We start from the raw sequence: 13,868 nt of genomic DNA, 5'->3' as shown, positions 1-13,868 counted from the left end.
TACACTACATCACCAAGGTCCCAGGAGCTGTAGCAAAAATGATATGAACTAATTAATACATGAAACCGTTAATCTTGTGTGTTTGTTTGTTTATCCAATCCATCACAGGGTATACGACGACACCTCTCCCCAAAAACATACACATAACTCAAACAAGCATCTCCAATCCCCCTCCTAACCTAACCTCACAAATCCACCTTCTCCCCCCTCCCCGCCGCCTTCCGAGCCCCCTTCACCCCGCGCCACAGCTCATGACTCCAATGCCCCTTATCCAGCTTATACCGCTCGCTCAGCCCCCTCACCAACCAGTCCACGCACTCCTCCTCCCGCCCCTGCCCCTTTTGTGCCTCGCTGCCATTTCCGCCGCCAAACAACGCCGCGCACTCCCCGTCATCCAGCTGCGCTTGCCCCGGCCTCGGCCACTCCCCCAGCGCCGCGCCCATGTCGCTGTCGAGGAAGGTGTCCAGCAGCAGCACCGCGGCGCGGCGCTGGGTTTGGGCCCATTCTTCTTCGTCCTGGTCGCTAGAGGCGGCGGTGGTGAGGATGCGCAGGATGTGGGATGCCCCGGTTCCATTTGAGCCCTCCGTTAGGGGGGAGAGGAAAGCGGTGCGGAAGAGAGGGGATTTGAGCAGTCCCGTGAGGAGGGAGATGCGTGCTTTGGTGAGGGGGGCCGGGGGGTTGGTGTGGGTGTAGGGAAATGGTCGGAAGAGGGTGAAGATGCCGGGCGAGAGGGGCGGTCTGCGGGTGTCTTCGCCGCAGAAGGACGGGGCGAGTTTGGGCCAGTGCGCCTCGATGGAGGCGAGGGCCGTGGGGTTGTTTTGGAGGGTGGAGGAGAGGGTGAGGGTCGCGAGGCGGGCGCGGCGGAGGAGGGGTTCTTCTAGGTCTGAGGGTTGTATGAGCACTGTGGATAGGCAGAAGAGGCTGCGGACTGTTTCGTAGTCTTCGGCGATCTTGAGCCCGTAGTAGATGTCGTGCGAGATGTCCTCGAGCATCTCCAGCGCCCCGTCGGTGTCTAGGCCTCGCTTGAGGATGGACAGGGACTTGTAGAACGCGCTGCCCTCGGCCGCGTCGGCGGATTTGGGCTTCTTGATGGCCCCAGCCGGCTCGTAGGCGGGTGCGTTGGGCGGGATTTTGATCTGCTCCTCGGCCTCGTCCCGCTCGACTACCACCACGGAAGAGTCCACCGGCAAGCCTTCTAGTGACGGGTCGAGCTCGTCGGGGACATTGATTTTAGCCTCCTTGACGCCTGTGTACACGTTCAGCCGGACGTGGAGGCCTATTGGGAGGTCCTGGTCCGGGTGGACTATTTGGAACTCGTCGGTTGCTTGGAAGACCTTGGGGTAGCACTCTGCCGGGTTGTCGGTGTGGCAGATGAGTTCGACCTCCGCTGATGGTGAGGGCGCGGATTCAGCGGAATCTGATGAGGCTGATGTGCCCCAGGCCATGAGGCCTATGAGGGCCACGAGGTTGATGGGTAGCATCTTTAGCCGGAACTTGGCCATTCCGGTGGATTTGTGTTGAAAGTGTAAAATGAAGATACTTGAGAGGGTGAATGCGTTTAGAAGGTATACAAGTAGCTTTGTAAGTGAAATCGAGTTAAAATGAGTTCCTTCGAAGAACCATTAAATATCTAGGCATTTAACAAAACACCATGGCCTTTTGCCTTCAAGTTTAGTTCCTGATCCCCACAATGACTCAGGTACAGAAGTTGAAAGAAAGGCCAGATTGACTTGTCGAGACCGACTTTGCCTCCTTCTCTCGAGTCCTGATTCGATTAAGAACAAGGAAGGCGCGAAACCAGGCAATTTACGGGGCATTTGTTGATTGGCCGGTAAGCGCTCTGCCGCGCTTGTTGGGAAACCTCGAAACCAAGCACTCAAGCTCCAAGTCACGTGCTAAACCTCACACGGCGCTGACCATGCCAAGCTCCTAGGCAGCATCACGAACAAGCTCATTGGCAATTAATTAGTCGCTCACCAGCACACCCTCCTGTGGCTTCGTCTGTGGGGAAGCGACATAACGACGACTTTCCGCCTCAGCCTCCGCGCGCCGGCTGTTATTTTTTAGTCTTCGGAGAGCGCTAATCTGCAAGATCGCAAGGAGGCGACCCGTCGGCCTCGACAACCGTCAACACCCCTCCATCGATTGACGTCGACCACCCCGGCGACGACCGCGAATCGCAACCATGTCGGCACTCAGACAGAGGGCAGCACAGCTTGCCAGGCAGGCCCGGACAGCTCGGCCCTCCGGAGCCCAGAGCACCAGGTCGTACGCCTCGAGCCACGGCCACCACGAGGCCCCGCACACTGTCGAGGAATCGCTCGGAGTACGTCGTCAACGAAGTTTGGAGGGTGCCATTGGCTCGCTATGGACGGGTACGGACAGGGAACTAGGAGCTAACGGCGGAATAGCCTGCGTTCTTCATCACTATGGGCACGTTTGTCGGCTCCGTCTTCGTCTACCAGATCTCACGCCCTGGCGAAAACGGCGAGCTCTCGACCATTCACAAGTGGATTGAGAAGATCTCAAACTACGGCACCGAATGGGAGACGAAGAACCACCTGATGGCGGCGGCCATCCAACAGGCGGCCCACGACAAGCACCTCCTCTACGGCGCCGAGCGGAGCAAGTACCACGAGCTGTCATACCCTGAGTACGTAACGATTCCTATATACCCTGGGTTTGGAGGGGCAGGATGGTTGGGGTGTGCCTCGCTGAGGCAGGTGCTTCCGATTGGGAGTTCGTTGAGTGCTGGGCTGGTTACGTTGGGTCCGGTTTGCCTGGGCAGGCGTTCTTGCGTTCGGCCCTCTTTCAGGCCGTTTCCACGGGCTACCTGCCTTTCTCGAAGGGCACACTCCCGCGACTCGCTCTCCAAGCATTCGCAAAGCATTTTGATTGCCGGGATCTTAACAGAGAGCCGTTCTGGCCGTGGTCAACCACAACTGTAACCAATGTAACGATGCTGACCACGTGATAGGGTATTTACACATGGGTCGCCCTTCAATGTCCCGGCCGGACACTACCCGAACATCAGCAAGGTCGTTGCCCACTACCAGAAGCAGCATCACGACGACGAGGCGCGCAAGGCGAAGAAGCTGGCAGCGGCAGCAGCAACAGCGGCGGCCTCCGAGTAGTGAAACACGACAATCAGGCTTTTCTTGTGTCTCAAAATACCCACAACTTGTGGCACACGTGCCTTACCTGTACATACGGTACCCTACCTTAGACACGAGGCAACCACAGTTCCACAACCCAACCCTCTTTCCTGAAACCCCATCATTTCAGAGCATCCTGCATTTTGTGTCCCGTCCCCTATTTGGCAATACATGCTATGCTGCATTCAGAGGCCGCCCATTGCTTATAATAATACCACGTCGATCGTGACCCGCGCCCATGCGAGCTCCAACCACGCGACTGCGACCCAACACCCGAAAGCGCAGCTGACACCAGCATGGCGAGCCCTCCGGGGGAAGCTACCCAGACTGAAGTATTCGATGCCTCCAAGTCGGCAAAGGCATGTAGTTCAAATACTTTTTGTGTCTTATCCAGCATTCAGTTGGCCCAATTGGTGCCTTATGACTTCACCTCCCGGTTGCCCCACGTTCCACCCCCCCAAAACATAACAACATAACATTCCCAACCAACATAACCTCCGAGTCTCCCCCTCTTCCTCACCAATCTCCTTCCTCACCAATCTCCTCCCTCACCTCCCTCCCTCCCTACCTACAACACCTACCACCCCCTTCCCCAACCCAACCCAACCCAACCCAAAAACTAACCCCCCACCCCCCCAAAACAACAGGCCCCAACGCACCTCCTCCGCCCGCCCCCGCGCGCCCTCCCCGCCGTGCGCATCCGCCTCGTCAGCCCGGCCGTCGGCTACGGCCTCTTCGCCGCCCGCGACCTCGCCCGCGACGAGCTCGTCTTCCACGAGGCGCCCCTGCTGACCGCGCTGTTCAACGAGAAGTTCGCCGCCGACCGCGCCCTGGTCGCGTCGCAGCTCGCGGCCTGTCGGAGTGTGTTGGGGGTGTGTCCCGAGGTGGTGGCCGTGGCGTTTCCGGCGTTGGCGGGGAGGTTTGGGGTGGGGATGGTGGAGTGGGAGGTGGCGAGGGGGGTTTTGAATGGGGAGTTGGAGGGGGGTGGTGGGATGGGGATGAATTTGGTTGTGGATGGGGGTGCTGGTGGTGGGGGGAGGCCGCAATTTGCGGGGGCTGAGGTCACGCAGCGGGAATATGAGGCGTATACCGCGGGGTTGAGGGTTGGGGGGAGTGTGTCTGAGGCGGATGCGCGCGAGGCGTGTCTGGATTTCTTCAAGCACTACGCCTTCCAGGTGCCGCCGGGCGGGGGTTCGGGGTCTGCTGTTGGGAAAGGGGGAGGGAGGAACGGGATGGCCGGCGCCGCTTCGACGAGGCACGCCTGTGTCTACCTGCTCGGCTCGCTGATCAACCACTGCTGCACGCCCGATCCGACATCCTCGGGTTCTTGTTCTGCTTCTTCCCTGACAAGGGACAAGCATAAGAGCGTGCCCGGCCCGAATTGCTCCTGGCGCATCGGCCCGTCGGGGCTGACGCAATTTGTCAAGCCGCGCCATATCTGTGTGCAAGCGCGCCGTGATATTCGCGAAGGGGAAGAACTGACGTGGGACTACGGCAAGAGGGAGAAGGGCTTCGTTTGCGAGTGCGACACCTGCCGGGACGGTGGGCTGGGTTCGATCTGTAACGTCCTGTAAGGCGGCGTTCCAAGAATGGTGCCCTTAAGTCACTCGGCCAATTGACCGGAAGGTCGGTTGTTGAGCAATCCAACTTCTTCTTTGCTGCGTATGAGCTAGGACAACGGGCACACTGGTCTCGGGCACTGCTAAAAGACGCTAAGGACAAGGGTATATCATGACCACACCGGTCAAAGCAGCATTCCGAGCTCAAGCTCTTGTTCCCGCGTAACATCATCCCGTAATTTTTGTGTCATCGCCGTTGGACCGAATGCAGCACTCGAATTGCTCTGTGTACTATCTCGTGATCCCTCCAAGATAGAGCGTCGACATTGCCACCTCAAACAATGCCCGTGAGCAGAACCGTGTCCCGTTTCGCCGAATCCATGATTGACTGAATGCAAGAACCACCCATATCCCAGCGCCCTTACTTCAGAGGAATGAAACGAGAAGAGTGAGTGGCACCGATACCTGGCCGACCGTGCTTGACGGGCTTGCTATGGGGTTGTCAGTCGTCTGCGATCACGTCTAAGAGCGGGGGGAGAGGGGACGCACTATGAGATCGAGAATTCGCCAAGGTAGTGGCCAACCATCTCAGGCTTGATCTCCACCTGGTTGAACTCCTTGCCGGAGTAGATGCCGATGACGCTGCCGATCATCTCCGGGACGACAATCATGTCACGGAGGTGTGTCTTGACGAGGTCGGGCTTCTCGTTGGGCTTGGCCTCCTGCTTGGCCTTGCGCAGCTTCTTGATGAGGCCCATGGGGCGGCGCTTGAGACCGCGGTTGATCTTTCTCCGGGCACGGGCGTGGACAACGTCCCGCAGCTCATCGGAGCCAAGGTCGAGGAGACTGTGTAGACCGTCATGTCAGCGCTTTTGTTCTTCATTCGGCCATCCTCCGTCCCTCATTTTCAAAACTCCCCCCTCCCTCCTTCCATATTCCGCCACACGTCACGTTTCGAAGCCACGTCCCAATCGAGCTAATAATGTGTGCTGTTGAAAAAGCGGGAGGGCACCTACGCTTCGAGGTCAACACCACGGTAAGAGAACTTGCGGAAGGTTCTCTTCTTCTTCATCTCGGCCGCCGCCTCGGCATTCTGTTATTCGCACCATTAGCTGAACGTCCCTTCAGTGTTGGTAGGTTTCGCAGGTTTGGAAGGGCCGTAGCGAGATTGTGATGCATCGGAAGATCGGGGAGAGGGCGGAAGGGAAGACGTACGTATTCGTCGGCCATGATTGCGGTTTGTCGGTGATCACGGATTTCGCTGCTCGATAGTCCTGGTATCGAAGAGCGAAATTCTGGTTGTCGCGATGATGGGGTGGATTTGACTGCGGGCGGTTTCCCAGGCTGCGTGGTTGGGTCGCTGGCGGCTTGGGGTTCCACTCACAAAAATTCGTAGGGTTCTGTGCCCTCGGGGTCCGGTTGTGGTGTGATTGGTGCGAGTGGCTGTGCGCTGTGGCTCAGTGTGGCTGACCGATTACGGAGCAGATACTTCGTAAGGGCCCCTCAATGCGCACGCGCTTGCCGCTCCACTCAAGCCCAGCGCATTCAACATGCATTTAGAGGGGTCTCAATGACTGACACGACATACAATAAAATGCATTATAAGAACGCATTATATTTTCGAGTTCACAGGATTGGCTCCTCTAGGCTATTCGTCTTCTCCTCATCCATTGCGCTGACCTAGGCCACTGCCCGCACCTAAATCCGCTGGAAAACAGACAAGCTCGACAAGGCTTGACCAGACGGCGAGAACATGGTGTTGTCGGCACACGACGAGCCCAAGTTCGCATTGTGAATCCATGCAGGTTCCCAGTAGAACAATCCTACCCCGCGGCTCACCGAAGCCACCGCATTGGCCACGTTAGTGACGTACGTCGACTGTCCCGCTGCCGAGAAGGGGATGTTCCTCACGTCGGAGGGGAAGCTGTACTTGGGGTTGGGGCAGGATGTTGGCCAGTTAGTCTCAACAACGGCCACATCCTTGTTCCATGTCTGGGCCATGTTGGCCAAGCTCGTTTTCAGCGCGCTCAGGCTCGCCGACTCCGAGTAGAACGGGTAGAACGAGACGCCCATCATGTCGAAGTCGGACAGCTCGAATGTTCCCTGCTGCAAGGCATTCGTGTACCACCACTTCTGGGTCTCCCAGTTCCTGTTTGTCTCATTAGTGCCTCAGCTAGAGGACGTTTTCCGGATAGCAGGGGCACCACTCACCATCCGTTGTCGAGATGAACCATGATCTTCGGCTTTGGGTCGAGTGCCGAATCCTTGATACCCCAGGCTGCCGAGTGCAACAACCGAGCGATGTTGCCCCAGTTGTTGGTTTTGCCCGTGGGCCACAGAAGGCCAGGCGTAATCTCGTTTCCAATGGACATGATGGACGGCTGCACGCCAGCGGCCTGGAATTGGTTCGCGGCATCCACTGTGTAGTTGTACAACTTCCAAGAGAGGTTGTCAATGTCGGTCGGCCATCCCGAGGGGGTGGTTTGGTGGGCGGGATCCGCCCAGGTATCGCTGTAGTGAAAGTCGATGTACACGCCCAACCCAGCAGCCTTTGCCCTCTTCGCAAGCGCGATATTGTAGTCGAGGTTGTAGTTGCCGTCCCTCGGGTTGACCCATACTCGCTGGCGCACCGTGTTCACGCCGTTATCTGCGAAGATCTTCTCCAGCGGCTGCGCGTTGCCGTCGACGTTCTTGTACGAGACACCAGCCCGTTCCTCGACCACGACCGAGGACCAGTCCACACCTTTGTAGGTGAGGGCGGCATCGGCCACGGTGAGGCCAAGGAGAGCGGTGGCGAAGCGCGTGAGCATCATGTTGTCCGTTGCAAGCGTATCGGATCGAGCAACAGGTTCGAAGCTCACCAAGCATGGAACCGAGATGATCTTACGAGAGCTCTTTACAAGACCATGGCAGAACAAAACTACCTTGACTACTATAAGGTGGTTCCCAATTTGGACCGGTCTCCGTTCGGGGGCTGCCGAATGGTTGGTCTTGGCTGTACATGTTTCCGCACCTATCCAACGCAATCTTGAGAAATGCCGATAGTATGCTGTTATTGCAAGGTTCGCGGATGTATCGAGCTGGCAAAGCAGAAGCAGAATGGCGCGTTTCCAGGAGACGGAATCTACCACCAATCACACGGGCTACTCGGCTCATCTCGTTCCGGAGGTAACATCAGATCGGTTACAGACTGACCTCCGGCTCCAGACCCAGGTTTGGTATCCACGTTACGTCCCGGTGCTTGGGGCATGTTAGGAGCGACCTCCTTAGCACCAATACTTACATGAACCTAACTTCATTCAAGTCGGGAAGTTTTCAACTTGGAACAGTCGAGTAAACTAGGTGCCGGAGACATGTGAACTCCATTAACGAACATATGTAACCAACTACCGTCTTTAACTGTTGGTGATATTACAAGCATTCGTAAATAAATTAGATCTCTCCGTCTGCCACTCTCCACACAAGCTTCTCTCCTGAGACAGCCTGGTCTTTCAGCAGGTCGAGCGCTTTCTGTGCGCGTTCGAGCATCGTCTTCCCTTCCACGACCCGCTGTTTGTTTGGCTGGACTACCCCTTGCTCCAGCAAGGCAGGGATGATTTCTGGTTGGAGGTGGTTCTTGAAGAACTCGTTCTATCCGACCCCGAGTTAGCTAGCCGTCCGCAGGCACTGGGATCCTCTCACTCAACATACCTCATGATAGCAAAATGTCCTGACACCCCTTAGCTCAACGCCGTCCTTCCACTGCCCAGGCAACGCCTTGGCCACGTCCATCTCCAGTTCCGGTTCCTGACCCTCGCCCGCGTGGACGTTGATCACAGGCAACATGACGGCCACCTTGCTGCCCCTCTCCGCGATCTTGGTCAACGGCCGCAGCGTCCCCTCCCGCGAGCCGATGCAATCCACAATATACGGCACCCTCGGCCTGCCCTCCTCCCTGCTCCCAGCCCCCTCGCGATCAAGATACCGCTCAATCTCCCACACCACATCCCCCCCGCGGTAATCAAAACACCTCCTCGCCCCCATCCCCTCCAACACCGCATGATGCCTCCCCGCCGCAACAGCCAGCACATCGCGATACCCCCAAAACCTCAACACCTGCAGCACGTACATCCCCACGCTGCTCGCCGCCCCCCACACCAACACCGTCCCCTTCTTCCCCACCCCGCCTTTTTCCTCCTCCGATACAACCGGCCACGGCACCTCCAGCCCCAACTCCGCCGCAACAGTATGCACCGCCGTCACCAGATTCGTCGGCACCGTCACCGCCGCCTCCAGCCCCATCCCATGTGGCACGCGGCTCACCTTCCACGTGGGCACCGTCACGTACTCCTGGAAGCCGGCCTCGCGCGGCGCGCCGTCTTGCACGAAGCCGATCACGCGGTCGCCGATCGATAGATGGGAGGGGGTGGAGCCTAGGGCGATGACGGTGCCGCCGAAGGTGGAGCCCATTATGAAGGGGGTGCGGGTTGTGGTGGTGGTGGTGGTTGTGGTGGTGGCGTTGTTGAGGTAGAGGCCGCCGGTGGCGCGGTGCATGTCGAGGGGGGTGGAGGAGGTGTGGGTTACGTGGATGAGGGCTTCGGTGGGGGATGGGGGGAGGGTGGGGAGGGTGGTTAGGTGGAGGGGCTCGCCGGGGGTGGTGATGGCGACGGCGGCGTGGGTTGCCGGGATGGATGGGGGGGGAGGGGATGTCATTTTGGTGGTGGTGTGGTAGTTGTGGTGGTGGGTAGGGGTTCAAGGGTCGTGAACGCGAGTTGTAAGAGCTAGGTGGTGATGAGAGATGTGTTTGTTAGCATTATCTAGTCAACTCGAAGGCGCGATAACTTATATACAACTATGAGCCTCCCGGCGTCACTGTTAGTCCTGTCTTTCATTGTTGACCGCATTATAAATCTTGGCTGGTGGTGGTGGATACACTGCATCCTCGGCGGAGTCGCCTACTCTAAGTTTGTAAGCTGAACTCATTATTAAGCTCGCGACAGTCTCATGATGCCAACCCAGAATGCGAAATGAATGGGGAAAACCAATGCCCCTTTTCCAAAACGGATGCTATTAATTTATCTTGTCTCAAGTGAAGACAAATTCTGAAGGTGCTTTGCTGTGGTGACAACTGTGTCCCAAATGGTTGTAACACCGGCGACATTACAAGTTTCAAGAGTTACCCGATCGAGATCAAGGTGTTTGAAGTAGCAGGACCTAGCTGCATCAGTTAATATTTGGAGTCGTTGTCTCGTAGCTTGCCTTATTCAGGGCCATCAGCCTGAGGTAGGGTTCTTGAATCAACATGGAACCCGAAAGCGGCTGATGACTGAGCTGAGAACAACAGGAGGCGGCGGGTGTTGTTGCAAGTTCAATTGCAGCCTGCAGTTTCCCTGCAGCAGCTGGGCTTGCTCAACCCACAGTACCGGACTCTACAGTGTGAGGCCTGTCCCTTTACCAACTAACAACGGCTTCAGCAATGGTACAAACCTAAGAGTAACGCTAGAAAGGGGCTATTTTAATCCCCATGGCCATTATTAGCTATTTCTATCAAATTGAAAGCTTCATTAAATTTGAGTTCGTTACTTGGAACCCAAGAGTTAGCCCATTTACCAGTTCTCGAGGTATAAAAATTGAGAAATCGCACGGTGTGCCCTCGTCTCCCCGCAAGATTACATGCGGGAGGTTCTCCGCTTTGGGATGCAGCAGCGCGGCAACAACATCCCAGAAGTAATTACTTCCTTCCCCCGACGCCCTTCGATGTTGCGCGCACTGCAATGTCGACTTCAACACGGCCCGCCTTGATTCCAGACTGATCCCGACGTCGAATTCGAATCTGAACAATAGCACGAACGAGCGCATTATTCTCCCATACCTACTACGCCCGTGGCTTCAACACCCCACTAGCCATCACCCATCATGAGGTCCCAAAGGCGTTTTCGCGTCGTCACGTACCTGGTGCTGGCCGCTATTGTCACACTGCTATTTTTTTCACATACCCGCCAATCTAGCGAGCCCGGCTCGCGATCGCTACACGACTTTTACTCCAAGACCGTGAATGCCATGGACAAACACCACGCGGCCGGTGGCGACCGCGGCGGAACGGGTAGTGCTTCGGGCCAGAAGGTCATTGCCGACCACGACGTGGATGGGGATGGGGATATTGACGAGGATGACCGTATCCAGGCCAAGCAGATGGCCGACCGTCTCCGGAAAGCTGAGCAAGAGGCGAAGGACAACGCAAAGGCCAAGGGGCCCAATAAGCCCGAGTCGCCCGCACAGGTTGTCGGCGTCGGGAGCTCGGCAAGTGGCCAAGAAAAGCCTGCCTCGGACGACAAGAACAAGCCAAAGGCCGAGGAAACGGAAAAGGACCATGAAGTGGAGGAGGCTCTCAACTCCATCTTGAAGCAATCTCCAGGTACTTTATTCCCACTGCTGCCCCAGTTATGCGCCGGACGAATTTGGTTACTGACCTGCGCTTGTCTTAGTCATCATCTTTTCCAAGTCATACTGCCCTTTCTCCAAGATGGCCAAGGGTGTCCTCCTCGACAAATACATCATCGAGCCTACACCGTTCGTGGTTGAGCTAGACCAACATCCGCTGGGGGCGAAAATTCAAGCCAAGCTAGGAGAGATGACGGGCCGGCGTACGGTGCCTAATATCATGATCTACGGGCAGAGCATTGGCGGCGGCGATGACATCTCCGACATGGACAGGGAAAAGACTCTGGCCGACAAGATCGCCTCGCTCGGGCAATCTAAGATTAACGTGTCGCTGCGCTTTGTGCAGAGTGCCCAAAAGGCCAGCTAGGTTTGATGGCGCTAGCTCGGCTTCTTTCCCTCCCTCCCCCATTAAGGTTGCGCCCGCATTGCTCGCACAGGCTTCACATTAAGGCACCGTGTTTACGTGGGGATCGACCACCCGTGGCACGGGGCTTGGCATCTGCGAGCCCCAGCCCGACGTTTCTCACCCGAAGGAGAGTACTCGCGACTCCAAAGAGAGGAGTGTCCCTCGCGGGAGTTGGTCATGAACGAAACGATCTAAGTCCCCTAGAACCGGCGTTCTCACCCGAGATGAGCTCCTGTGGGATCCTTTGAAGGGCGCATAGCCATGGTTAGTTGGAAGGCCAGTGGACACCTCCACGGACCACGGCGGTTGCAGCAAGCTGCCATCACCGCGCTTGGCCGTTCTCCACTTGTCGGATTGCAGAAACGGATAGAAGCGTCGGGTGTGTCGGCCAACATGGTATGGGCCGCAAGACTAGTATGCGTGTCTGGGCCAAACGACAAAATTCGTTTTGTTTGGGCAAACCTGCTTTATGCGTTGGATTAAACACGGGCGCCCGCGCAAGCTTGACATGGGGGGACCTGCCCGGGAAAAGTCCAACTTGTCGCTTGCTAATACGGCTTGCTGTCGGGTGGTCGATAATAGGAGCAAGCACAGGGTTCTGTGTTCAATGTGTTCTCAAAGGAATGGTCGGGAAGCCCATAGAATTTGCCAGTGCATTATCGCTTTGCTCGACTTGCCAGTAACGGTATGTACTTACCCGAACAGCAACAAACAAGTCATTTCCCGACCAAAGCATCCTTCAGCTGTTCAAACGTCGGCTGTTCTTTGCCGGTGGGCCAATGGTCGTCGTTGATTGTTAGCAGAATATTGTGGTATGCTGCGAACACTTGTGTGGCAGGTATCGGAACAAACATGGCTGGCTTGTGTCTCGGGAAGTCCACAGTGGGAGATATATTTACTTCTGCCTTCCCCCATCTACATCCTTATTCCCCTTTCTAATTACCAAAGCCACCACGAAACCAAGACAAGCAACCCAGCAGGCCTTGCACAGTTCTGCCGAAACCTACAATGGACGACTCCTTGGAGGACCTCTGCCTCGGCATGATCGAAGAATGTAATTATGATGTGATCCAGGATATTATGCTCAAATCGGAGTCGAACATGAACCTCATCAAGTCACACGAGCAGTCCATTGCTAAGGCTAGAATCTGCCGTATCATCAAAACCGCACAGCTCCGGCCGCCCCTCGGGGCCGTCATTTCGTCCAGCGATGAGAAGCGCTCTGTTCTAGGGCCGACAAATTTGGAGGTTGTCCGGGAACTTGAACTCCGGCATGCCTTCTTCAAAAGGCTCCTCGACACCAAAAAAAGAGACACCGTCCTGATCCTCTTTTTCCCCGTCCTCACGGGCCTCTTGATGTGCGAGATGACATCGATGCTGGCAATCCTCTTCGTCATTCGCTTCGAGGAGGCTCTGCAGCTCATGGACCGCATTCTGGACTGCGCGGCCACGATCCGACACGAGTTCGCGCTTGACCCGACACCACCCTATCCGGGTTTCGACGCACGCGGGCTCGACCGAGTCATCCACAGGGCTCGCCAGAAGCTGATCGCCGCCTTGAGCCCTCTAGATCTGGCCTTCCTCTGCCTGATTCCCGACCTCGTCGACGAGACGGCCGGGCTTATCGGGGATGACACCGAGACGACTTACATCGGCGGGATCGACGGTGAGATGCTGCTCCAGAACGGCACCATGGGCGTGTACCACGCGCTGATTCCGGACGAGTCTCACACCATGGCCCTCCTGGAGGCAAGGTTCGCCGGGGCTGTCAAGGTGATGCAATGGGATACGGGTATGAAGTCGGAAGCGCCCGACTGGCCTGCCGGCCGCGCGCTGGAGCCTCTGGCGCGCGTCGTGCGCAGGACGTTTGCGGAGAAGCTACCGACTCTTCCCCAGCAGCATCTCGACGCGCTGGAAGAGGCCATAGCCGACGAAGACGTTAACGCGGGCCGGCGCGTTGCGGCCATCCCGGAATACTGGCTCATCGGTCGCTGGCTTACGACGAGGGACACAACCCTGGAAGAACGACCGCCGATCCCACAGGAGTCCTGGAAGGAGTGGTTTGACTGGGCTGCGACCCAGGACCCGTCGCTCGCGGAACCCGAGGTCTTGCCTGAGCGCGACGAACCTGACTCTGACGACGAGCTCCGGGCTTTTCTCTCGACCGCCATGGATGCATGGGATACTGAGACTTAGCATGTAATACCATCAAATAACATTGTACCATAACACATATCGCAATCCCATATCCCCAGTGAACATGACGTGATTCGGAGTTTGTAATTTATGCCTTGCTACACCCACAGTCCGAAAGGAGTGTCTCCAGCC

The 13,868-nt window shown here is 56.9% G+C and overlaps 8 protein-coding genes across 8 annotated transcripts; 4 read left to right on the top strand and 4 right to left on the bottom strand.

Moving 5' to 3' along the window:
• Positions 1–99: 99 nt before the first annotated feature.
• On the bottom strand, positions 100–1,811 carry B0H64DRAFT_86431 (uncharacterized protein). The gene has a single exon (XM_062808902.1). The coding sequence runs from the start codon at positions 1,500–1,502 to the stop codon at positions 186–188; it is 1,317 nt and encodes a 438-aa protein (XP_062662489.1). The 5' UTR covers positions 1,503–1,811; the 3' UTR covers positions 100–185.
• A 374-nt stretch (positions 1,812–2,185) lies between these two features.
• B0H64DRAFT_371383 (uncharacterized protein) lies at positions 2,186–3,134 on the top strand (the record flags this gene model as incomplete). Its single annotated transcript, XM_062802151.1, has 3 exons — positions 2,186–2,326; positions 2,412–2,653; positions 2,978–3,134. The coding sequence occupies 3 exons, from the start codon at positions 2,186–2,188 to the stop codon at positions 3,132–3,134; spliced, it is 540 nt and encodes a 179-aa protein (XP_062662488.1).
• A 317-nt stretch (positions 3,135–3,451) lies between these two features.
• Positions 3,452–4,967, top strand: B0H64DRAFT_454664 (uncharacterized protein; the record flags this gene model as incomplete). The annotated part of the gene is made up of 2 exons (XM_062807280.1): positions 3,452–3,487; positions 3,803–4,967. The coding sequence occupies 2 exons, from the start codon at positions 3,452–3,454 to the stop codon at positions 4,727–4,729; spliced, it is 963 nt and encodes a 320-aa protein (XP_062662487.1). The 3' UTR covers positions 4,730–4,967.
• Positions 4,968–5,135: 168 nt separating this feature from the next.
• On the bottom strand, positions 5,136–5,944 carry B0H64DRAFT_415431 (40S ribosomal protein S15; the record flags this gene model as incomplete). The annotated part of the gene is made up of 4 exons (XM_062805102.1): positions 5,136–5,205; positions 5,264–5,560; positions 5,731–5,807; positions 5,930–5,944. The coding sequence occupies 4 exons, from the start codon at positions 5,942–5,944 to the stop codon at positions 5,136–5,138; spliced, it is 459 nt and encodes a 152-aa protein (XP_062662486.1).
• Positions 5,945–6,278: 334 nt separating this feature from the next.
• On the bottom strand, positions 6,279–7,797 carry B0H64DRAFT_386743 (family 53 glycosyl hydrolase). Its single transcript, XM_062803166.1, has 2 exons — positions 6,926–7,797; positions 6,279–6,863 (listed from the first exon to the last, which is right to left on the bottom strand). The coding sequence occupies exons 1-2, from the start codon at positions 7,525–7,527 to the stop codon at positions 6,413–6,415; spliced, it is 1,053 nt and encodes a 350-aa protein (XP_062662485.1). The 5' UTR covers positions 7,528–7,797; the 3' UTR covers positions 6,279–6,412.
• On the bottom strand, positions 7,788–9,247 carry B0H64DRAFT_422587 (uncharacterized protein; the record flags this gene model as incomplete). The annotated part of the gene is made up of 2 exons (XM_062805572.1): positions 7,788–8,344; positions 8,405–9,247. The coding sequence occupies 2 exons, from the start codon at positions 9,245–9,247 to the stop codon at positions 8,147–8,149; spliced, it is 1,041 nt and encodes a 346-aa protein (XP_062662484.1). The 3' UTR covers positions 7,788–8,146.
• Positions 9,248–10,517: 1,270 nt separating this feature from the next.
• B0H64DRAFT_86359 (thioredoxin-like protein) lies at positions 10,518–11,755 on the top strand. The gene is made up of 2 exons (XM_062808900.1): positions 10,518–11,108; positions 11,179–11,755. Exons 1-2 carry the CDS (start codon positions 10,610–10,612, stop codon positions 11,499–11,501), a joined length of 822 nt encoding a protein of 273 aa, XP_062662483.1. The 5' UTR covers positions 10,518–10,609; the 3' UTR covers positions 11,502–11,755.
• A 686-nt stretch (positions 11,756–12,441) lies between these two features.
• B0H64DRAFT_86356 (uncharacterized protein) lies at positions 12,442–13,764 on the top strand. The gene has a single exon (XM_062808899.1). The coding sequence runs from the start codon at positions 12,549–12,551 to the stop codon at positions 13,734–13,736; it is 1,188 nt and encodes a 395-aa protein (XP_062662482.1). The 5' UTR covers positions 12,442–12,548; the 3' UTR covers positions 13,737–13,764.
• The last annotated feature ends 104 nt before the right edge of the window (positions 13,765–13,868 follow it).

Source organism: Chaetomium fimeti (genome assembly GCF_033439085.1).
Source record: "Chaetomium fimeti strain CBS 168.71 chromosome Unknown B0H64scaffold_2, whole genome shotgun sequence".
Taxonomy (NCBI): domain Eukaryota; kingdom Fungi; phylum Ascomycota; class Sordariomycetes; order Sordariales; family Chaetomiaceae; genus Chaetomium; species Chaetomium fimeti.
This window is presented reverse-complemented; position numbering and strand designations above follow the sequence as displayed.

Coding starts and splice junctions, on each gene's coding strand:
- B0H64DRAFT_86359 (XM_062808900.1), top strand. CDS start 10,610: ATGAGGTCCCAAAGGCGTTTTCGCGTCGTCACGTACCTGGTGCTGGCC. Junction 11,109..11,178: donor CATCTTGAAGCAATCTCCAG/GTACTTTATTCC, acceptor CGCTTGTCTTAG/TCATCATCTTTTCCAAGTCA.
- B0H64DRAFT_86431 (XM_062808902.1), bottom strand. CDS start 1,502: ATGGCCAAGTTCCGGCTAAAGATGCTACCCATCAACCTCGTGGCCCTC.
- B0H64DRAFT_386743 (XM_062803166.1), bottom strand. CDS start 7,527: ATGATGCTCACGCGCTTCGCCACCGCTCTCCTTGGCCTCACCGTGGCC. Junction 6,864..6,925: donor GTTCATCTCGACAACGGATG/GTGAGTGGTGCC, acceptor TGAGACAAACAG/GAACTGGGAGACCCAGAAGT.
- B0H64DRAFT_86356 (XM_062808899.1), top strand. CDS start 12,549: ATGGACGACTCCTTGGAGGACCTCTGCCTCGGCATGATCGAAGAATGT.